Source organism: Microtus oregoni, unplaced genomic scaffold (genome assembly GCF_018167655.1).
Source record: "Microtus oregoni isolate MIOR12 unplaced genomic scaffold, Mior012 000016F_ref0000370, whole genome shotgun sequence".
Lineage (NCBI taxonomy): Eukaryota > Metazoa > Chordata > Mammalia > Rodentia > Cricetidae > Microtus > Microtus oregoni.
Window position 1 is genome coordinate 5494325 of NW_024543075.1, and position 23176 is coordinate 5517500.

The 23176-nt window shown below is 51.0% G+C and overlaps 2 protein-coding genes across 3 annotated transcripts in view; one reads left to right on the top strand and one right to left on the bottom strand.

Annotated features, from left to right (window-relative positions):
• The first annotated feature begins 1855 nt into the window (after positions 1–1855).
• On the top strand, positions 1856–5260 carry Nkx6-2 (NK6 homeobox 2). Its single transcript, XM_041666419.1, has 4 exons — positions 1856–2507; positions 2588–2760; positions 2950–3786; positions 5123–5260. The coding sequence occupies exons 1-3, from the start codon at positions 2102–2104 to the stop codon at positions 3202–3204; spliced, it is 834 nt and encodes a 277-aa protein (XP_041522353.1). The 5' UTR covers positions 1856–2101; the 3' UTR covers positions 3205–3786; positions 5123–5260.
• The window catches only part of Inpp5a (inositol polyphosphate-5-phosphatase A), a 195420-nt gene continuing 177337 nt past the window's right edge, over positions 5094–23176 (bottom strand). The window contains exons 12-16 of one of the 2 annotated variants that reach the window (XM_041666416.1): positions 20716–20789; positions 9797–9908; positions 7334–7402; positions 6520–6556; positions 5094–6385 (exon numbers count right to left, since the gene is read on the bottom strand). In XM_041666416.1, coding sequence (XP_041522350.1) covers positions 6312–6385; positions 6520–6556; positions 7334–7402; positions 9797–9908; positions 20716–20789 — 366 coding nt within the window. In that variant the 3' untranslated portion in view covers positions 5094–6311. Of the gene's footprint in view, positions 6386–6468; positions 6557–7333; positions 7403–9796; positions 9909–20715; positions 20790–23176 lie in introns of both variants that reach the window. The other variant, XM_041666418.1, reaches the window with a different exon arrangement.

The following is a 23176-nucleotide window of genomic DNA, read 5'->3' on the forward strand; positions in this document are numbered from 1 at the left end:
GCCCGCCCTGCATTCTCCCGCCCCATCCCCTCGCTGCTCCCAGCTCTGGGTCCCTCTTCGCAAGACCTGGAGTTTCTGAATTCCCTCGTGGTCTTCTACAAGCCCAGCAAAGTCCGCACTCTACCACAGACTGTTCTTCCGAACCTCGGAGGGCACGGAGATTCTAACCAAAGTGGAACAAAAGTGAGGCAAAGGGCCGGTCTAAAGGCTGGGTACCATCAGCAGCCCAGGGGTCCAGAGGGCAGTGTGCTCTGCGCCGGTGCGCTGGAGGCAACTCAGCTCCCGCTGATCGCTAGCGCTCAATCCGATCCGGAGAGTGCAGATTCAGCCTAGGAATCCACTACACTGAAACCTCTAGGCGCTAGGGGCCATGAGCCAAATCTTTCAGTTGCTAGGTTGTGCAGGAGTCAGGGGCCACCACAGAGCTTATTTCCAGTTCTCATCATAGAATGACTTTTTAAGCCTTGACCTGTTGGAGACCCGTGGCGTCAAGACCCTGGCACAAACTGTAAGAAAACGAAAACGAACTTGTAAGAGGAGCAACGGGAAGGGACTTTAGGCCCCTGCGTGGAGCCACTGGGATCATTTTCTTCCATGACAAAGAAACCCTGGAGACCAGGACAAAAAGGGGAAGTCGTTATTAACAATCTGCCCCACAAAGTCACAGGGCCTCTAGATCCCAGGACAGGATCTGTGGTTCTATTTCCACAGGTTGTATCACAATCACTAGTAGTTATTGCATGGTTAACCGGAAGCGCCACCCAAGAGAACGAAAGAAAGTGTCAGTGTGCATCCTTCTCATAGCCTGCCTGGCTCTGCTCTAGCCCACTACAATTTCATTCACCCCAGCAATTCTATGGGGGTGAGAGGCCGCTCTACTAGGAAACTATTTAGAGCCAAGTGAACCCCACAGGCCAGTCTATAGTCCGTGCTCTACCCTCTAGACTGCAAGCGCACACGCACCTTAAGTCATTGAGTGTGGTGATTTTTTTTCGTCTTGGATCTTGAATTCCAAGGTCGCTGCCTGCATCCTGGGCCTCGCCGCCTGATCAACTCGCTGGAAACCCACGGGCAGGCGAATCCTGGCCCTGAATCTCAAGGTCTGGCTCAAGTAACCTCCCAGGTGAATGCCTAATAATCAGAAAACCTCGAAGGGAAGGCAGATTCCCACCCAACTACAAGGAGTTCGGACCCGCGGGGCTGGGCAATGTATACACCAACAGGCACATGCATAGTACCAGGGCCACCGGCCTTGCCTGGACATTACCTGGAGCCAATGTCAGTTGGCAAATTTTGGTAGATCTGAGAGAGCCAAATATAACTATTTGGTCACTAGACTCCACCCTTTGCGTTCAGGAAAGTGATACCCACAAGTTCACTCCAGTTGGCACCACAAGTTGGGGAGGCTAAGAAATTGCAGTATGGGGCTTGGGCTCTGGTCCAGGATGGAGCCCCGTAGACCTGTGGCATCCAGCCCTCCCAGGCTTTTCCCTGAGCTGGGCGTACTGAGCTTGCGGAGTGGATCTTGAAATCTACATTCTTTCGGTTGATAAAATATGTTCTCGTATTTTTTCCTGATTTTCTCATTAAAACCTTTGCCTAACTAAACTCCCATCCAACGGGATTTATTTCATCTCTGGGGAGATAAATCAGGGGGCAAATTTACAGCCCCGGAGGCACCTGCCGCGCTAATGGGCCCTTCATGGAGTGCACGGCTGGCGGGGGCGCGCACAGACGGGCGGGACGTTGGCCAATGGCTTGTTCTCCAGTGCCTACAGCCAATCAGCGCGCGCGCCGCGCCCAGGCCCCGCGGTTATCAGTGCGTCGGTCCTGTGCGGCGCTGCTCCGACCTGCCCCGGAGCAGCCGCCGCCGCCGCCGATCCTAGTATCCCTGCCTTCTTTCTGTACGCTGTCCATTCCGCGCTGTAGCCGTCGGTCCTCCTGCTTTCCCGCGGGGGCCGTCGGCTTCCGTCTGAACGCGTTCCACGCGTCCCAGTGCAGCCGGCGCCCGTCGGCGCTGCGCTCAAACTTCCCGAGTCGGAGGGCGCGGGCGGTGGCAGCGGGGCCCGGATGGGAGCCCGGGTCGGCGGCGGCGGCGCCCATGGACGCTAACCGCCCGGGCGCGTTCGTGCTGAGCAGCGCGCCTCTGGCTGCGCTGCACAACATGGCTGAGATGAAGACGTCGCTGTTCCCCTACGCGCTGCAGGGTCCGGCGGGCTTCAAGGCGCCCACCCTAAGCAGCCTTGGTGCGCAGTTGCCTCTAGGCACTCCTCACGGCATCAGCGACATCCTGGGGCGGCCGGTGGGTGCAACGGGTGGCGGCCTTCTGGGAGGTCTGCCCCGTCTCAACGGGCTCGCCTCGTCAGCAGGTGTCTACTTCGGGCCCGCGGCAGCCGTGGCACGGGGCTACCCCAAGCCGCTGGCGGAGTTGCCTGGGCGCCCGCCCATCTTCTGGCCCGGAGTGGTGCAGGGCTCTCCCTGGAGGGACCCGCGCCTAACCGGCTCGGGTAAGTGACCCGCGCGGGTTGCGGTGAGGAGCGGGGCTGGGCGCGGGCCGTGGACGGCGCTCATCCGCTCTTCTTCGCAGCCCAAGCCGGAGGGGTCCTGGACAAGGATGGCAAGAAGAAACACTCGCGGCCGACGTTCTCGGGCCAGCAGATCTTCGCGCTGGAGAAGACTTTCGAGCAGACCAAGTACCTGGCAGGCCCAGAGCGCGCGCGGCTTGCCTACTCTCTGGGAATGACCGAGAGCCAGGTGAAGGTGAGCTCGAATGGGCCGGGGTCCAGCAGTATTGTGGCGGGGCCAGGAGCCCGTGTCCTGCGAACGGCGGGAGAGCGGCCGTTCTTCTGCGGCCTGACCGCGGAAAGCGCTGGTGCCAGGCAGGTCCGGAGTGCTGGTTGATTTGGCGAGCCTCGGTGCCTGCCTCATGGTCCCTCCCCAACCCCCCAGGTGTGGTTCCAGAATCGGCGGACCAAGTGGCGCAAGAGACACGCGGCAGAGATGGCGTCGGCTAAAAAGAAGCAGGACTCGGATGCCGAGAAGCTAAAGGTGGGTGGCTCAGACGCGGAGGACGATGACGAGTACAACCGGCCCCTGGACCCCAACTCCGACGACGAGAAGATCACGCGGCTACTCAAAAAGCACAAACCCTCGAACTTGGCGCTGGTTAGCCCGTGCGGTGGCAGCGCGGGGGACGCCTTGTGAGGATGCGGCCAGGCCAGAGAACCCGGGAACGGGGGCGCGCGGCATGCCCCGACGCCAGCCGCCCAGCCGCAGTGTGTATATATATTTTTACAGAATAAGTTATAAAGCGGACATTGGCGCGGCCTCGGCGTGAGGTGCGGAGTGCGGGGTTTGGGCCGGTCACTTTGTATAATCAATAAATTATTTAACACGTCCCCGTCGGAGTTGTGGCTCCCAAGGCTGCACATCGTGTTTCTTCCTTACGGAGCTGGCGCCAGCGGGCGGGCAGGCAGCAGGACCCTCCGGACCCCACCTGTTCCCCATGTGGGCGCCAGGGCCTGGTGCAGGGCCAGGGCACGACAGTCCTTGATGACGACCCGGGACCCGTGTGCACCTTGGGTTCAGAGGCTGAGCGCATGGTGATGGTCCCAGAGCGCACAGTGATGGCAGTTTACAGGAGAATGGACCTGGTGAGACTTGAGCGTCTGGAGCCCAGGCCAAGCAAAGGCAGTTTTCGTTGCTCCGGGAAGGGAAGGACACGGCAGCTCAGTGCTTGAACGAGCCGGACCAGCAGGGAACTCGGTGGAAGAGACCCCAAAGCAGGTATGATTTCTATTTCCTGTGGCCAGAAGTATGGCATCCTCTGCACCCCTACCAGAGATGTTCAATGCTGACTCAAATGGATGAAGTTGGGACAAACATTCAACCATACTTGAAGGGGGCCCCAAAGTCCAGCAAGGCTTGCCCGCATCGCAAGCAGCTGGCGCCCTCGCGCTACTCTTTAATTTTTTTTCTTTTTGTGCAAGCTGGGGCAATGAATGTGCCTGTTTTTCAGTGCCCTTGTCCTGGTTCGGGCCAAAATCAGCTCTGCTTCAAAGACCCCACCTGTGGGCTGCGTTCTATCACAAGTATTTCATAATGATTATCCCATTTAGCCAGAATTCTAAATGTTTTAGATTTAAGTACTTACTGAAGTCCAGCTGCCGGTAATAAGGCCTGAGGCTCTGCGCTCCGCTGGGCCCCAGGCTATCGGTCTTAACAGAGACTAATTGGGAGAAAGCATGGCTTTAAGCAGGGCTGCAGAGATGGTGAGAATCCTTGCCCGCCTGCCCGCCCATGCAGCTCAAAGCCTTCAGCCTGTTTTAGCCGCTCTGACACCCGCCACTGGTTTCTGAGGGCCCTCAGCGAGGGTCACTCCTGACTATCAGCCAGCTTACTGTCACTTCACTCCTACCTGAGCTAGTATGTAAAGCAGCTCTTGCCCAGCCAGGGAAGAGCCTGACTTCCCTCCGCGGTAGACCCTTTCAGGGCTACAATTCTCTCTCTCTGTGTGTGGGGGGGGATGGATACCCCACGTTCAGCTTTGGTTCTCTCCGCCCTGCACAGCTGCACCTTTTAATGCACGGATCGTCGATTGTGTAATTTCAACATGAGCTATTCACGACAAGATTTCTATTGCACTGCATTTAAAAGATATTTATTAGAATCACGAGAAGCTAATGTTTTGTTTTGCCTTTTGTGCTGTGGCTCCATCAACTAAAGTCAAATGCTTCTTTCGATCCACTGGCTTTCTTTAAAAGGAACCCAAAGATTTTGTTTTCTTACATGGGGCAGTGTGTTGTTTCTGTGTTGCTTCTCGACCAAAGTTCAGAGCAGAGCAATTTTGTTGCAGGTTTTGTTCAAAGCAAAAAAAAAAAAAAAAAAAAATTCCATTTGAATTAGTGAGGGACCAGGCTTTTTACACTACAGTAAAAAGTCTGAGGTGATTTTTCTGAGGGCTTGGTGCCCTGTGGCAGAAGGGGACACTGAGATTCCCAGAATGAGAATGGGCCGAGCAAACGGTACAAAGGAGACCGCTCTGGCACTTAGCATGTCAAAGCCACGGGAGAGAGAAGCAAGAGACAGGAACTATTTCACCATGATCAATTTTATTGCTTAGGAACCGAGCAGTCTTCAGAGGCCTTCAGAGGAAGGACCCACAGCTGGAACCCACAGACAACCGCTGCGGACATGGCACATTGGCAAGCAGCGACCATGGCAGTCACAGACCCGACCCTGGCATCAAGGACACAGGCCGGCTTTTGGTGATTTCTAGGGAAACCGACATTAACTCGCGCCTCCGCCCCATCCAGGAACTGTAGTGTTCAGAAGTAAATCAATAAAAGCACGCTGTGTTTCCTCAGCAGGCTCCGCAGGCGCCTTCCGTGGTACTCAGTGCTGGGTGCGAGTAAGGGCAACAGGCTGTGCCCAGCATCACCCATCGCTTCTCTGCCACGTTTACACACAGCCCATGCTAGAAGCGATCTGTGGGAAGTGGACGAGGCTACTTCTAATTCTCCCACGAGATTATGGTTTTAATGTAGGATACTTGGCACCATAAAACGGTAACAAAAGACAGACAAAACGGTTTACAAAATTCTTAAAAGGTACACCCAGGCTAGCTATAAACTTCACATTCAGTATTACACAGAAAAAGGCAGGAGAGTGACAAGCTGCTAGTGCAGGCATGCCGCAGGAACCCTCTCCCCTGGGCACTCGCTAGGCCCTGTCTCAGGAACCTGCTGACTGCGGATGGACTCGCCGCCGTTCACCTAGACTGCGGTTCTGCCTGCTTAGGACACTCGTGCACTCATACTGGAAAGTATATTCAGCATAAGTTTTGGTAAGATTTATAAATTATTTTTAAAAAGTATATATTTATATGTATTTATATATATAAAAATGGAAAGCAGCTGCAGTGTGATTCAGACGCCATGGAACATGGCAGTAGAGTCAGACCTCGGGGCCTCGGGCTTGAGCACACATGGCAGCCTTGCTGCCTGGGCTAATGCCCGGCACACTCCTCCTGGCAGAGAGGGACGCTGGACACCTGGGGCTCTAAATGGAGAAGCTTCCTCCACAGACAATCATTAAAAATGGAAAACTGTGAAGTCTAAAATACAGGCGCTCGGCTGTCTGTTAGAGTTTTGGCAATAGGACTGTGGCTTGATTAAACCCAATATGTCTACAATGTCACGTGACAGACACGACAGTGAGGTATGTGAGGCTTTCCGGAGGTCCGGAGGCTGAAGCGAAGTGTGGGGCCGGCCGTCTAGCAGGTGATGCTTGGGCGGGTTCCGATGCAGCTGTTAGGAGGATGAGTTCGATACACTGCTACAGGGAGGTCTCTCGAGGATCCTCTCATGGCGCTGGCACCTCTTCCCTGGAGTGGAATTAGTAATTTGTTAAAGGATCAAACACACCAGGAAAGCTGCAGAAAAGAGAGCAAGGAGGAGCCATATTTACCACCACGTCACTGCACGACACAACACTTGTGCACATGGGCGTGAGGTTTACCTGCCCCAGGTGCGATTCGGAAGGCCAGGAACACCGGCTGCAGTGGGAGAAAAGGGGGATGTCAGCATGCACAGCTTGCCGCCCACCATTCCCAGACTCTGGGCCTCATGTCTCCTGAGCTTCTAGAACTCAGTCTAGAGGAGATGAAGGCAGTCCGTGTATATGAAGCAGGGATTGAGACAGCCTGGACCTGGGAGCTAAGAGCTGGGCCATGAAAGGACCCACACAAACTCTCTGGGTTCCAGAGAGGAATCAGTGTAAGGGACTGTGGAGTAAGTTCCAAATGCAGAAGGATGTATGCACCTGTGACCAGGGTATGCAGTGTCCCTCCCTCAGAGCCCTTAGATATGGAGGATGTGGACTTGTCTAATTTGGCTAAGATTTGTCACCTGGCCTCATGCCACTGGGGTGGTGGGCTACTCTGGGTTCAGGGCAGCCATGCATGGGAAATCTGTGCAGATGGTCAATGCACACACACCTGGTCTGTGAGACACACCTGGTCTGTAACCTCACTCTGACAGGAGTGAGCCCTGCATAGGAAGGCCAGGAACACAGCCCCAAAGTATACTCAAGAAGCAGCCTTCAATCATAACCAGCTGACATGATGTTTCCCACACAGTGAGATTATCTTCTGTTATGATTGATCATGTCTTCTGCTTACTCATCCACGCATCCTTTGGTATTTTATTAAAATGAAATTAACTCAGGTTGCTTGCTTGGTAAAGTCAGACAAAAGGAAATGATATGATACCCACACACTACCCACCCACAGGGGTTCAGCCCATGAACCTCAGCGGCACACTGCACACATCACCTTGTGGTCTCCCATGCAGACATTAGGCCCGATGTGGTCGTATGTGGCAACTTTCTCCTCGCTCTCTGACTGGAAGCAAACAGAGAGGGGGGGTGTAAGAAGGCTGAGGCAATGTGCAGTCCTTCCAGGAGGGGACAGGCAGGGGCTTTTGGGTATCCTTGGGCTAAGAGGGGAGGGGCTGTTGCAAGAAGGCTTTGGTGGGGCGGGGTGGGGGTGGGGCTAGGCTGGCTGGCGATGTGGCTGGCTCTTCTGCTGAGAGGAACCCTGCCTCTAGAGGAGAGGGGTGGCTGGTCAGCCTAGGGGTTGGGACACCCCAGGTCTCCTCTGCCTGTCCACTGGCAGGCACACAGTCCATAGCCCTGCAACAGTGCCACTAGGAGCTTCCTTCCTAAGGGTGTGTCCTTATCTGAGTAGCTCATCTGTTTCCTATTTTCCCTATTTACACTTGCTTCTGAAAGCCTGCTTTATTAACCTAGCGCAAGCCACGTACGCATATTAATGGACTGCTCCCTGTACTTCCTGGCAGACCCTTGGCTTTGGGTTGGAAGGCAGAGGTTTTGTCAATGCTAATCAGTCAGTCAACTCTGACCAGGCTGGAGTTTTATACCTGCAGCTGAAGCATCTACAACGATAAAGTTAAAACTGACTTATCTTTAATGCAGTAGGAAGCTTAAGGTCAGATTTACTCTCCGGCACGATCGCCTGCCAGAAAGTATGAAAACATAACCTTCAGCACCGCATGCATGAGCACTTGCCCATCTTTCAGGAGCATGTGGCCGACTCCTCGGAAGTGGAGGAACATCCATCAAATGCTGCATGGTAATTTACAAAGGCAGCATAAAATCGTGGGTTTTCAGCTGCATAATCTTTGGACAGATAAACAAATTACAGAGGGGCTCAGACAGGACACAGGCACACCTCACTGAGCATTCGTCACCGAGGCTCCCAGCCACCATGCCGCCTGGTGGTTTAGGACTCAGGAGGCAGAACAGAACATGATGAGGGCACCAGCGCATGGCATGATGGATGGTACCGGGAGGCGGCCTGAGGCACTCTGGAGGTGCCTTACTGTGAGCCCCAGGGACTCCAGCCCCCGCAGGCGGAAACTCTCCTAAAGGCTTTATTCTCAGCTTATATAAAGGGCAGAGCTGGTTCTGCCAATGTGGCCCTGGAGACCGGAGATGTGAGCACATGTAAACAAGCTCCACGGCTGCCTTCCCCTCCCGAAGGTGTGCATGCAGGGCGCTGCCTGACCTCACAGGTTCCTGGCAGCCTTCTGGTCACTAACCAAAGTGCACTTATATTAGGAACCTTACTACCACAAGGTGCACTTTTTATGATCTTATGTTTTCTCGGTGGATGACATCAGTTTCTTTTGTCCACCCCAGTCCCATGGAGAGGCTGAGGCTGCCGCTGTGGAAAACTGGGGGACTCTACTGCATGCCTAATTCTTGTGCTCATTGGCTCAAGGGAGCAAATGAAAAGGCCTAGGTCACAGATAATGTAGCTTTGGGTTGCCGAGTGGGCTTTCCACAGAGAGGGCATATTGGGGCACAGGACCTGCCCATGAGGCTAGAAGGTAGGGCTGTGTGCTAAGGCTGCTGCAGATCCAAGAGGTTTCTGGCCACCACCCTTGGTTTCGGCATACCTGCCTGCAAACTCCTCTCTATGGCCAAGGCCTGAACACCAGCTGCACCCATTATGTTCTCGAACACAGGAGTGGTGGTGAAAAGCCTGGGACCTGGGTGACAGTGGCTACACAGCAAAGACCAGCATCCTCACTCAGGTAGAGGATGGCAGGCCGATCCCACAAGCTGGAGGAGGACCAAAAGTGTGTATGTGGATGTTTGGCACGGGGATAGCCAGTGGCAGCTCATGGGGACTACAGTGCAATCCAGCAGCACAGCAAAGGTACTAATCCTCCCTCCCCAGCACAGGACTCCAGCAGTAGGGACGGAACAGCAGAACACAAATGCCCCAGTTCACTGTAGGTCCTCCTCTCACTTCCTCCTCACCAAGGGCCCACACCTTGGTCTGACTGTGGCTCTGCACACACTCAGCCTCCAACTGCTGTCCCTGCATGAGTTTGCCCTTTTCACTATTAGATTTACATGGGTGGGGCTGTGAGCTAATTCAGATATTGATACTTTTCAAAACATGCAATATACGTATAAAATATGGGGAGTAAAAATAATAGGAAATCTGGAAACCCTCCCTATCTGTGACTTGAGCACATTACCCCTTCATCCTAATCCTGCTGAGCCAAAGGCAACTTGTTTGCTTTACATAACCTGTAAGTGTTCCTGCGAACCCTACAGAACACCATACAATAAACTATGGCTAGACTCTGCTGTCTTAGACATCTACTAAGATGACAGCGGTGCCTACAGGGGCCTAGGTGCTCTACTCGTGTCCCCAGACTGTGCAGTCCTTCTCCATGGCCAGCTCAGGGCTCCCTCCTACCTTAAGGACCAGTTCCTTGGCAGACAGGGACATGAGGATTCGATCACACCATGCAGGGCATCTTGTGTTCATATACTGCTCTCCCTGGCTGGAGTCCTCGCTGTACGGGTAGCTGTGGAGACAAAGAAACAAAGCGTCAAGCGCACTCTGGTCCCAGAAATCATCCAAGTTATGAAGGGAAGGGTGTGTTGCTATCCAGGAAAGAATGCACACAGTGAGGTTTCTAGAATATGAAGCCAAACTTGAAACTCAAGTGTCCCCATCAAACTTAGTTCTCCCTGCATATACCTACAGATTGCATGGGGCTGGCTGGCTGGTTCCTATATACCCATTACTCACACAGAGACCTCACACTCCCAGCCTGAGCCTTGTGAAGAGGACACCTGCATCCTGTACCTGCCACCCAGGGGACCTACCAATTTACCATAGCTGCAAAACAATTACTCTACAACACATGGGCACACATGCTGGACTGTGCTGCAGAATGAATTCCATGTAGAACTGACAAAGGGAGCGCCTTGGCCGGAATTTGGCTGGCCCAGGTGTTTGCATATCCACACTCTATATGGTTTTCAGACCATAAAGACTGTCTTTCAGAGTGCAACGTGTTTTCTCATGTCAGTTCCAGAGCACCAGGCTTATGCTCCAGTACTCCTGTTGACTTCAGCTAAGAATGTGACTGGCTTTCCAGTCTGTGGCTGTCAGGCTGCTTACCAGCTGGTGCCTGTGGGAAGGGGCTCATGCCACCATCAGGCCTGGCCCCACTCCCACTACCCTAAGGAAGCTGGGAAGCTAATATCTCTGGACCTCAACCACCTAAAACTGGCAGATGATGCATGAAGCATGTATCCTTCATAGAAACCATGACTTATGACCCTTGTCTTCTATTTACCAGATTAAATTTACCTCAAATTAGGCTAAAAACAAAGTCTATGTAATTCCTGCACATAACATTATCATTTTAAAGAATGTAAAATTTCCCATACTTTCATTTTCAGGAAGAACAAAAGGCCAATGGCCAATCCCATTTCTGTACATCACAGTGACAATGACCTTGTTCAAATGCTCCTCAGTCCACACACAAGATACAGGCTGAGTCAGAAGGGACATCTCACTGTGAGCACACACATGTTAACAGGGCCACCCCGAGCAGAGTTGTAAACTGCAAGATGGGACCACATGGCCTTTCTGGCTTCCATGATGGTGAACAGACATGACAGTCTCTTTCACAGGGAGAAAGCTTCACAGTGAATATAACCAGTGTGGTAAAGGCTAAAGTGAGAAAAGCGAGGGACCAGTCAAAGTGGGGCTGGGAAAACCACAGGGCTGTGTGGTTCAATCCTCTTGTGACTTTGTTAGAACAGGAAGCTGGTTGCTTTGACCAGGTGCTAGGCACCCTAACTCAAGACCCCTTTCAGACTTGCACATGCACTGCAATGGAGTCTCCATGGAAACAGAATACTCACTCACTGGCCATTCCCGTGGTCTGGCAGGGTGCTGGCCAGCTGGCTCTTCTACAGGGGCTATGTGGTTTCAGGAGTGAGACCTCAGCAGGCAGAGTGCCTTTGTTTGTGCCTACTGCCATTGTTGGCCTTGATACTGTCTTCAGATGGGAGGTCCAGTGTTCAGCTAAATGCCCAACAGTAGCCCAGTGAGGCCCAACTTGAAAAGGATCGCTGGGAGGTGCCAACTTGGAAACAGGATTGAACAGAGCATGCTATCGGTTTAAAATAAAAACTAAAACTATATTTATTAACATGGGACATACGCAACGGTGTGTGTGTTTAGGCCAGAGGACAACTTGTGGGAGTTGGTTCTCTCCTTCTATCATGCAGGTCCTGGGAATTGAATTCAGGTCACCAGGCTTGGCAGTCAGTACTCTTACCTGCTTGGTCATTTCACTGGCCCTCTTAGTTTTCGTTTGTTTTTTGAGGCAGGGTCCCCTGTATCCCAGGCTTCCCTTAAACTGTGTAGTCAAGAATGACCTTGAACTCCTGCCTCTACCTCCCAAGTGTTGGGATCACAAGTGTTCATTACCCTGCCGTGTACTTAGCATGCTCTTAGAAGTCATCATCTCATGACTGACATCAGCCCTGACACGGTGTTTAAGCACAGGTCACCATCTTTGGAGACCCTGTTGTCCTGGAGACCTTGCTGGATGTTTTACTGCTGGCCCAGGACCAGAGTCCAGTGGAAACACTGAGGTCTGGGTTTGGACATGACAGGTGACCTGCCAGTGAGTCTGTAGACAGATGTAGTCAGTGAATAGCCTGAGAGCTTGTAGACCTCCAAAGCCAGAACAGGTGGGAGGCAAGGAAAAACCCTTATGCCACCAGGGATAGGATCTGCAGGTGGTCACTGATTAGCCAAACCAGACTCCCTGAGTTATAACAAGTCCTAGGGAGGGGTCCCTGTTGCCTTGGACTCAAGGCAAACTCTGCTGCTGGAGGAAGTTGAGGGGGAGTGCCCTCAGCTCCATAGCCTGAGGTGCTCTACAACACCCAAAATACAGGAAGTTCTGGTCCAGGAAGGCCTGGAGAGGTCAATACTGGGTATGGAGTCATTAATTCCATCTTCTGTTCAGGGGCGAGGGGCTGCTCAGCTGAGTGCAAGGCCTGGATGTGGCCGCATGTAGATGATTAATGCAAGCAGAGCTGTGCATGCAGACTTATCTGGAAGCAAACCCAAAAGGGGTGGGAGGCAGGGCAAACCTGCCTATCTCGGCTCCATACAGCTCCGGGAATAATCGTCATAATTAATTGCAGTGCTGATAAAATTAACAATTGCCCACCTGTGCTGCCTCCACGCTGCCTCCCTTTCTCTTCGCCCCTCGAACTTGGTCAGGATGTGGGCAGCGGCCCTTTGCTGGCTGTTTGCTTGCAGCCTGCCTGGCTCTGGTGACAAGGCTAGGCTCAAGACCTGGGCGGGCTAGGCTTGGATAGTGTTGCCATGGCCCCCATGACCACACTGTGGGAAGCACAAAGCCTGTTGTGTTTGAGAATCCTACAGTGCAGGCCTAGGGTGATGGGGAGAGGAAACCAGTGTAACTCATGCCTTTGCTTCAATTCTTGGCCCTTATTGGGCCGTAGGAAAATAAGCACAAGAAGGTCATTAGGTAGTATTGAGGCTATCCTCAGAATAGGGAGAGTGGAAGGGTTGAACCCCATTTTGCCAGGCAGGGAGCCTTTCTGCTTTCACCTGGCAAGAGGTCATCTGTTCTCAGTCCCCACACTGCTTTTGATGTTGGTTACACAGCACATCAAAGGCACTGGCATCAAGGGCTACTTAGCCCTGGCACGTGTATCACAGAAGGAATTTCATTGGGGGAAACATCTACATGCACCGAGATCTAGACACAATGAGCAGACACTAGGTTGCAAAGATACTAGCTGCTATCAAAATGTCTGAAAAGGGAGGAACATGTGAGATAGAGCCAAAGAAAATGAACAGAGCACAAGGATTCTGAGCAATGAAGTGCCTAAGTAGAAGATCCTAGCTGCCGAGGTGCCACAAGTGTCCTGGAGGCTGGAGGTGAGGCTGGAGCCTGCCCTGGTTCCCTTTGCAATGGCGTCAGGAACAGCTTGCTCATACTGGATCTCAGGTGACCACAGCTTGCAGGCATGGCTTTTCTGTCCACTGGTTCACCGACTGTCCCAAGTTGCATGCACAGACTTTGTGCAACCAGGACCCAGTGACAGGCCAGTCCCATGGCCTCTTTGCTCCCTGACTGGGTTCTAAGTCACAGATATAAGTCCGATTTCTGGATTTTTGGCAAATGTGACCAATGCTACTTCCAATGCTGAAGTTACTGGAGGTGAAACATCCATGTTATAAACATACGTGTCATTTAAAATACCGATCTTATGCCAAGTTTGTCCACTGATGAGGGTGGAGCTCTTCCCATTCAGTGTTCCCTGAGTAAAGGTTCTGGTCTGCATAGCACTTAAACTGCCCTTTCTAAATTAATCTTTTTATTAGGCAAAGTGCACACGGGACAGAAATGCATCAGCAGATCCCGCCGAAGGTGGAGGATGCCGAGCTCAGTGCCTCAGCAGGTGTGGCTGGTAGTGAAGTGCATACAGGACCCCAAAGGGGCCAATTCACATGGGATGGCTCATGCACGCTTTGATTGTGGATTTGTTCTCAGGGCCTGAAGGTGTTTGCTTATACTCCAAATGTCCATTCCACAGTTCTTGGCATTTTGGTTATTGCTGCTTTGGGGCTACATGGAATTTGGTGTGTGAGCCTCAGGGTGAAGGAACCCTGGATCCTTCCAAGATCCAGGAGGTAAAACCACTCATCATGGCACCAAGATGACAATGGCTTCCATGGTGCTCCTCCTGCACAGATGGGGCAAAGACGACTACGGGAAGGGCAGAAGTGCCTGGGCAAGAAGTGGGCAATGCTCCACATCATCACCCTCAGTGCTGCAGTCACAGCAGGGCAGATCCTGTGCAGAGTAAATACTTACCCTCCCAACCCCAACTCTGGGAGAAACATGATTCCTGGGAGTGAAAGCTGCGAAATGTGAGCATCCAGGCACTTGGTGCCACAGGCCAGGCAGATAGGAGCTCAGGCCAGACATAGAGCTGTGCTACTGGACAGCTGCCTGTGTTTGGGCAGTGCCACTTCTGAGGCAGGCTGACAGACAAGTACAGAGCCTTTGCAAGGACGCACAAAAAGAGCTGTCTCCCTGGGGTTGGATCTGATGGTGTTTGTGACCAACCACAAAATTCAGGTGCCCAATGAGCCTGACAGCCCTCCCCTGAGGACATGTCTGCTGAGGTCCATTTGATCTCATGAACGCACCATGAGCTCTGGAGTGATGTCCATCATCTGCCCCACTCAGTATCCAATACACACTACCACCAAACCCCATGGGGCAGGTCCAGTCTGAGCCCAGAGTATGTTCTCAATACAGCACTGTGGTGAGGGGCTAGGGAATCACCACTTCTACAAGTCAGCAGAAAGAAAGCAAAGTACCCATAGCCAGGGGGTGGGTGCTCCTCTGCCACATTCCTGTCACTTGTCTAGTCAAACTTCTAAGTAAACTTTTAAATATGAGACACTGCCATTCTCTTAACATTACTTTTGTTTGAAAAATATTTCATTATAGTGCTACTTATTTAACATGCAACAAAATTATTATTATTATTTTAAAATAAAGTAATAAATATTTAGGGATCAGCACGGTCAGCAGCATGTAAATGTACTTGCCACCATGACTGGAAACCTGAGTTTGGTCCCAGAACCCACATGGTAGAGGTTATGTTCCTCGAGATAAAGCCAAAATAGAAAGAGCTTGGAAAATGGAAGTGGTGGGCAGGACTGCATGTTATGTGGGGGCTTCCTAGCTGCCCAGTGTGGCCTGTGCCCTCAAGGATGCATGGAAGCTGGCTGGCTCCCAACACATGCAATCTAGGTACTCAGGAGCACCTTGTTCTACACGAGGGTGGCCACATCTCAAATGGCCAATGAGACTTACTGGCTCCTGGCCATCTGGTCATAGAAAAACAGAGCTGAGATGGGAGTTATAGGCCTCAAAAGCTGCTATTAAAGGTAAGCAGTTTTACTCTGCCACAGTGGTTCTAGTGTTAGTAGAGCAAGAACAGATACTTAAGATTCACTCTGGGCATCTTTGTAATGGGAACACAGGGACTCTGGGGCACCCCCGGGTAGTTGTATGTCAATCAGACACTAGGCCTAAGTGGTGGCACTAGTCCTTCAACAAAAGGGGCGCACTTCTGAGGGGGACCCAGGCTTCCTGCATGGTCCCAGAGTCTGTGATGGTGGAGTTATTATGAGCTTCCCATATGCTCATCCACCATACCTGGTGATAAGATGCAGGCAGAAGCCTAGGATGGGAAAGAACTCATAGGGAGAATAGGTACTTCAGGCACTGTTGTCTCCCAGGAAGGCTTCTCCCAGTCCATTTGAAGGTCTCCACGGATAACACAGTGATCAGGCTATAGTGCAGTCTCTTGTCTATGGAACAGGGCTACAGCAAAGCTCACATTCCCATTTTCCCTAGACAGTATCCTGTGGTCCACTTCTCCGCTGCAAGTGGAGTGAGTTCTGGATGGACAGGTTGAAGTCCCAATGCATCAGTGACAGGCTGCTGTGTTAGCAACTATGCACACATACAACTGTACTCACACAGATACATGTGCTTACTCATATACATACACATTCATGAATTCACTCCTCCCATATCTAAACCTTGTATGTGTACCTACATACACATGCCCACGATTTACACACTCATGCACATATGTACATACTACCTACGCAGGTCCTCAAAGTATACATATGCACTGACGTATATACATACACACATTGATGCACATGTGTGAATACCCATTTTCCAGCAGAAAGGTCTATGCACATATGGACAGACTATATATGCATATATTATATTATACTCATGTATACAAATAGTTCATCATATACACAATCCTATATATCACATATTCAAGCCCCATATAGTGTGTGCACATGCACATATATGAGCAAAATATGAACAGCACTTTCTGTGCAAACATCATCACCCATGGATATCTACACACACACACACACACACACACACACATTTTTATGCATACAGTATGCCTAAGGCTAGCTTTTTTTATTTTTTATTTTTTTGAGGCAGGGTCTCCCTGTGTCACTGTGAAGCCCCGGCTGACCTGGAACTCACTGTGTAGATCTAGCTAGCCTCAAACTCAGAGATGGTACTGTCTCTGTCTCACAAGTATTAGAATTAAAAATGTGCACCATCACACTTAGGCCAAGACTACCTATTCTATTATAGACTAAGAATGTATCTGGTACATACTGTTAGGTTTAAAACCTGGGAAATGTGGGTGGGGTGTCTACTTAATATATCAAAGCAGACCTGGCTGCCAAGTTCTCCTGGCATCCCTCAGTCCCTACCTGTTACAGGGTTCTCCTAGCTGGCACATCCTGCCCCCTACCCTAAACTTCTCCAGCCTAGGGGCTGCGCTGCCCTTCCCTATATAATCCAACCATTTTCACTGCCCCATTCCCTTTGAGCCTCCTGGCTGCTGCACCTGGCTCCTCTCTCCCTTCCCCTTCCCCTCTCCTCACATGGCTCGCAGTCATGTTCTCTCTGGACTCTCCCAATGCCTCCCTTCTGTCTAAACTAAACTCTCTCTCACCACAGCCAGAAGCAGTCGGGCCCTTCCCTTTTTTCTTTTGTCATTCACACACCACCACTTCAGTCACCAGCTCCTTCCCAGCTTACACGTCTGCTTCTTCTGTTCACACTGGAATGGCACTCCAAACCGCACATGACAACACCACAGGGACTGCGAACTGTTTGATCGTCTTAAGTGTTTTGAGACATGATTTTCCATGTATTTTCCAGGCTGGCTCCACCTCCTGATCTTCCCAAGTAACTGAGATTACAATCATAGCCACCATTCCAAGCTTGTCACAGTTTTAAATGCAGTAGAACCAAATGGAGAAGGAACATCAGTGCTCTCTGGGCGTGAGGGGCATCATCCGTGAGGTGGTGGTGGAGGACACTATGTGTATCCTGAGTTCTGGGGACAGGTCTCTGGAGCCTTTGCTGAAGCCCATGCTGAAGAAGCATGTTATGACCAGAAGAGAGTCAAAGGCCTCTCAGAATGCGGACTAGAGCACACTCTGGACATAACATTCAATTCAGATCATCTCTCCTTTCTCCCTATCCATCGTGAAAACTTGAATGCTATTTCTAAATAAAGAGAAATATGTGTAAGACTAGCCAACAGGTACTGGTGCCCTCCATGTGTTCAGTATACAATACTGAATATGTTCAGTTCATGTGGTCTCCATGGAGTATGCCTTCTGAGCTGGCAGCTGGCCTGGGCACACACATCCTCTGATGTGTGATGGTGAAGCCATAGAGGCAAGATGTCCACAGATGCCAGGGAGGGCAACTTATTCAGGCTTCAGGGGCATGAGGGTCTCTATTTTCTATGTCTGGATCCTGCAAGGTAGTAACTGACATGGACAGGTGGTGAAGTTTGCCTCAGTACCCAACTCCAAGGGGTGGGAGGCAGAGCAGGACCCTGACCACAGGGCAAAGCTCAGTCTCATGACCAAAACAGACAAGAGCTACAAGATGGGAGTATGAGGCCTGCAAGGCAGGGTGCTTCTAAGATAACTGTGACCAATGAGGTAGATGAAGCTTGCTGGTGGGAGCCTCTGTGATCTGACATGGGATACAGATGTTCTCACAGCAAATACCCCAAGTCCTCCACTAACCTTCACTGCTGATATCTGTCAGTCTAGCAGACTACCAGTTCACAGAACAGACTGCCCCTAAGTCTCCCTGGCCTGGGTGGACCCAGCTCAGGGTCTCAAAGTCCAAAGAAGAGGCAATAACCCTGTCATGCCTAAGAGTGCCTCTGCTCATTGGGATGATGGCATTATGATTCCATTTCATTACTGGCCTTCCATTGGGTGACTATTGGTTCTCTTCACCTTTCAGGCTAGTATGACATGTGAATTCTCTTCACAACTCAGAATGTGACACCCTCACCAAAGAAGCCCTGCTTTTGAGGGCTCACATTATTTGCCTAGCTCTACCCTAATATCCAGGATGCTACCATATTTTAAGGGTAACTTCCTCAATTGTCTCTGAACATCCCCTATGACGAGTCACGTAACTAACTCAGCTCTGGAATAAGAATACAGTCATCTTGGTGGGCGGTGGTGGCACATGCCTTTTAATCACAGAATTCAGGAGGCCGGGACTCTATGAGTTCGACGCTAGCCTGGTCTACAAGAGCTAGTTCCAGGACAGGCTCCAAAGCTACAGAGAAACCCTGTCTTGAAAAACAAAACAACAACAACAAAATACAGTCATCTCAGGGGTACTCTGCATAGCTAATCTTCCCTGAGCGGGAATATGGGAATCCTGGGCACTGTGCTGTACAAACCTCTCCCCATCTCTGATCACAGGGATGGCTCCTACATTTTTTTCCTCTTTGTGCCAAAGACTGTGCCTTAAAAATCTACTGATGTCTTTGCTTCCCACTTTCTACTTCCCTGAGTTTGTCAGGGGATTTGATCCTGACAAACAGGCTGGAGGGGGTGGGCCTACTCCCCACCAGCCTCAGCTTGGCATGGGGAAATTTCCTGGGAGGCTTGTGGCTCCAGATGCTGGGGTCATCGTTTAGGGTCCCTTCTTAATAACACAACATTCAATTGACTAGAACATGCCAGTAGGTCAAGATGGCTTCAACCCTGCTCCTGCCAGCTGGGGAAAGCAGGTCCCTTGGTTGTCATGTGGGTCAAGGGCTCTCTCTTAGCTGCTTGGGCTTAGACTACAAAGCCCTCTGGGTTTTCAGCATGGCCAGGTCCCAAGCTGTACCTCTGGTGTTTAGGTAACTTTCAAGACTGCAACAGTGAGAGAAAAATCTCAAGACAGATGTTAAATCCAATGCAGAAGTCTTGAGGGGCAGGCATGTCCCCATCCTACTGCAGACCCTGGACCGCTCAGCTCTTGGCCAGGCATATGTATGTTTCCACGAATACCATGATTCACTGGGGATATTCAGAGTGTCTGAGAGTCACACGAGGGCCAGAGCAGGTCCCTCAAAGCTTGACAGGATGTACCTGGTGAGTCACTTGGTTGCCCATGAATGTGATCCAGTGTTATGCTGGTTACCACTGGCTGTAGGGCCAGGTATTCTGGTCAGAGTCTCATGAGGTTACCTCCTGGAGCTATGCTGCTAAGAACCAATATGTTAAGTGTCTAATATCTTGACCTGGGCACTAACTAGATGTCTGGGAATTACTAGGGCCTGTGGCCCTGCTTCCCCATCTCCAAAACTCTATTCAGTCCCCTTACCTTAGTCTTCTAGGTCGGGGGTATGGGCTGGCAGCTGAAAAGGAAGGAACCATAGGAGTCTAGTCTGTGCAGGGATGGGTCTCCCCACTGCACGTTTGATTATGTCCAGTTGGCACAGAGATAGAGGACACTGGTAGAGAGGGGAATAGCTGTCTGGCTGTCAGACGCATTGGATACAGGACCCTCATTCTGAGGAAAAGATCCCCAGTATTTCCTGCCAGGCAAGTGTGAAACAGGTACCAGCAGCATGATCAAGTTGCTGGCATAATTCAGTCTGTTGGAAAGTTTCCTCACCACTTTAGGTCACAAGACTTGGGATCTGACACAATCAAAGGGTTGGGAGGAGGACACCCACAGCTGCTGGAGGTCGTGCCTGCAACAATCCTTGTCCTCAGGAGCCACCTTCTGTAGACTGTGTCCAGGAAAATGCAAAGCCCAAGAGGCAAGGCACAGCTGCAGCAGATGGTGGGTAAGCCTGCAGCTTACTTGGGTATACCACATAGTACACACTATGTTCTGTTAGGCCTTTCCCCTTGCTTTACACTACAGCACTCTGAGACCCTGGATGTCTCAAGGGAACCAGTGCCATTGTTGCAGATATCAAGATTCCAGGAGCACCAGAGTGAAACACTGAGTACTTATCTGCTTCAGAAAGGTAGATTCAGAACTCCCTGCCAGGCAAGCCACACATGGTGAGTCTAGGTTTCTGGAGATCCCATGCCTGTAAATCTACAACTTTATTTTTTCACATTGGAAAGGGGTCTTAAAAAAATAGAATCATTTATTACTCACAGCCAGTCTTTTCTTCCGGCCATAGAAATGACCGAAGGAGGTGTAATTCACACACATAGGTGTATGCATGCAAACAGATGCACACAACACAGGGACATACATGCAGACAGACACACGTGCAAGATGCCATGGTGATATGTACAGAGGACACATACAGACAGACACGTGCACACATGCACATGGATGCACACACTGACACTAACACACAGGCACACCTGAGGAGATGCTGGGAAAGTTGCCTGCTCTTGACAGGTACAGGGCTCCTTACCTGGGGGGGAATGAGATGTCCAGTTCATACAGTCTGTCCTTAAAGACAGACAACTCCTTGTCAAATTCCAAGAGCTAAAGAAAAGAAAGGAAAACAGAATCACTTGATTTCCTCACTGGAAGGTGGTGCTCTGTGTGTACCTGGGTTGTGTGCAAATTCCTAAAAGCAGGAATGACTCAAGCGTCCAGCGTGATCTTGCCCTACTCAGAGAAGATCCCCCACTACTGAAACTCTGGGGTGCCAGCCTGGCTCTACCATCCAGCTGCCTCTGCTGTGAGCAGTGCAAGAACAGTGCTCAGACTGCCTGGTCCTGCTCACATAAGACACATGAATATGTCCCAGAAAGCATGCACCCGAGTGGGACCTGGATATCCTTTCCAGAGCGAGGGGAAAATGTCCCAAACCGAAAGTGACCCTCAGAGTGAGCAAAACCAACTCAGCGCATCAGAAGCTGCGGCTGAGCCTGCACACTAGTGACAGTCTAGAAGCCAGCTGGGTGGAAATATTCACTACAGCATGCAGGGAAAGTGGCAGGCAGCCTGGCTCCCTCAGGAGGCTTCCATCAGAATCCTATGCCTGCTGGAAGGAGAGCTCCCCACCAGCCATGGCTCTGCCCAGTCACCATGAACACCCTGTGGGACACTATCCATTAATCATGTCCTACGCCACAGCTGTGTGTAGCCATGGCATCGTTGTGGGGCTACCCTCAGAACCACACCGTGTCTCCACTTCTTCCTACCACCTCATCCATCATTCTCGAATGCGCAATTACCAGCATGTGTACACTGTAATTACTTATGTGCCAGTCTGCTACCTGCTCACTGGCATGGCTCTTCTGCCTGCCTGCCCCTCGCAGAGCTGCCTTCATCAGATCAGCACCAGACTGGGTGCCACTCCTATCAACCAGAGTGACTTAGCCCTGGATGAGGGTCAAGTCAAGGCCAGTTAAAATCCCCCTCTGAGGTGATTATGTTTATGCGAGAGGAGAAAGGGTAAGCTATCACTCCAGACAGAGCCTCCTTATTATTTTCATAACCTCAGAGCCATGTGGTGGCATGCTGGACATTCACAGACTCAAGCCAGAGGATCTCAGACCATGTCTGGCCTGGCTCCAACATTGGCTTCCATTTAGCACTACCATGGTCTTGAGCATATGAAGAAAACAGGAAGAAACAAGTTTGCTTGGAGGTGCTGCCAGTGTGAGTCCAGAGCCAGTGTTCCCTAAAGGTCTCGGCTAAAGCCTGAGGCAGCTCAGAGTTACAAAGTAGAATAAGCAACAGGTGCATTGACCCAAAGCACAGAAGCACCTGCTCAGAGTAGTTTCAGGAGACTGGGTGGAGCACAGCACCCCACCCTCTTAAATCCCTTCTCTTTTCCATGTTTACTGTGGACTTTTAAGGAGGATATGCAACCCATTGAGGCCTCCTGAATAGGTTCCTGAGAGGTGACTGGAACTCCATTCTTCAATTAAATGACTCCATTGTTTCTGGTTGCCAAGGTTCTGGACTGTCTACTGCCTTTTCACGCATTATATGGCAACTTCTTCAGGTTACTGTAAGATTTCTTCCTCTTGTCAATGCTCTGTTTCACTTGGTGTCTGGATTTTCCATTCTTTCAGCTCAGGATACACCGCTTCTGAGGATCTTTGATGTAGACAGGTGTGAAAATCGGCAGGTAATCTCTTCCTGCTGGAAGGGGCCCTCTGTCCACCCATCTTGTCTCTGCTCCATACCTTCTGCCACACTAAGCTTTAGTGCTGTTTCTGGGCCACTCCTCCACTTAGTCTCTAGTTTTTAAATCCTGTCTTCAGCTATGTCTACTCCGTCTGGATGTTTACTCTCAACAACTACGATCTTAGAAGCTCTATATATCCCCAGCTGTCTGACATTTTGTGGGTCTTCTGTGCCTCTGGCTGTTGTCTTCAGACCCTTGATCAAAAGTAGAGTGCTTCTCCCATGCTCTGCTGGCTGAGGCTGTGAGCTTGTCTTTACTGGTTCAAAGTCTGAGAAAATTTCTAGTTGTGAATGTGGTCTACCACACAGAAGATTCTAATCCACTCACAGAAAATAAACAAATCTGCGTCCTCACAAGGAAGCTGTGGGCTGGACACTCACTGGCCTGTCAGGTCTGAGGCCCACTGTACTAGAATGACACCTGCCTGGGCCATAGAAGTCATCAGCTAAGTCTTCTGGCCTTTGTGGGCTCTCAGTCTGCCCTACCTCCCACCCTGGCTCTGTTCAGACTTCTAGAAGCAGAAGGGGGACAAAAAGCTGGGAACACAGACAGGGACCCTGCAGAGCTAGAATTTAGGCCAATGAGACTTATTTAACCTTGGATAATGAAGTACTGTCTTTGTGCACGATTAAGTATTGCTCAGGAGTGGGCAGTCACTGCCTCTGACTGCCAAGGTCCACAGGAGTCTGTGAGCACAGAGGGGCAGATAAGGCATTTGAATCTTTAG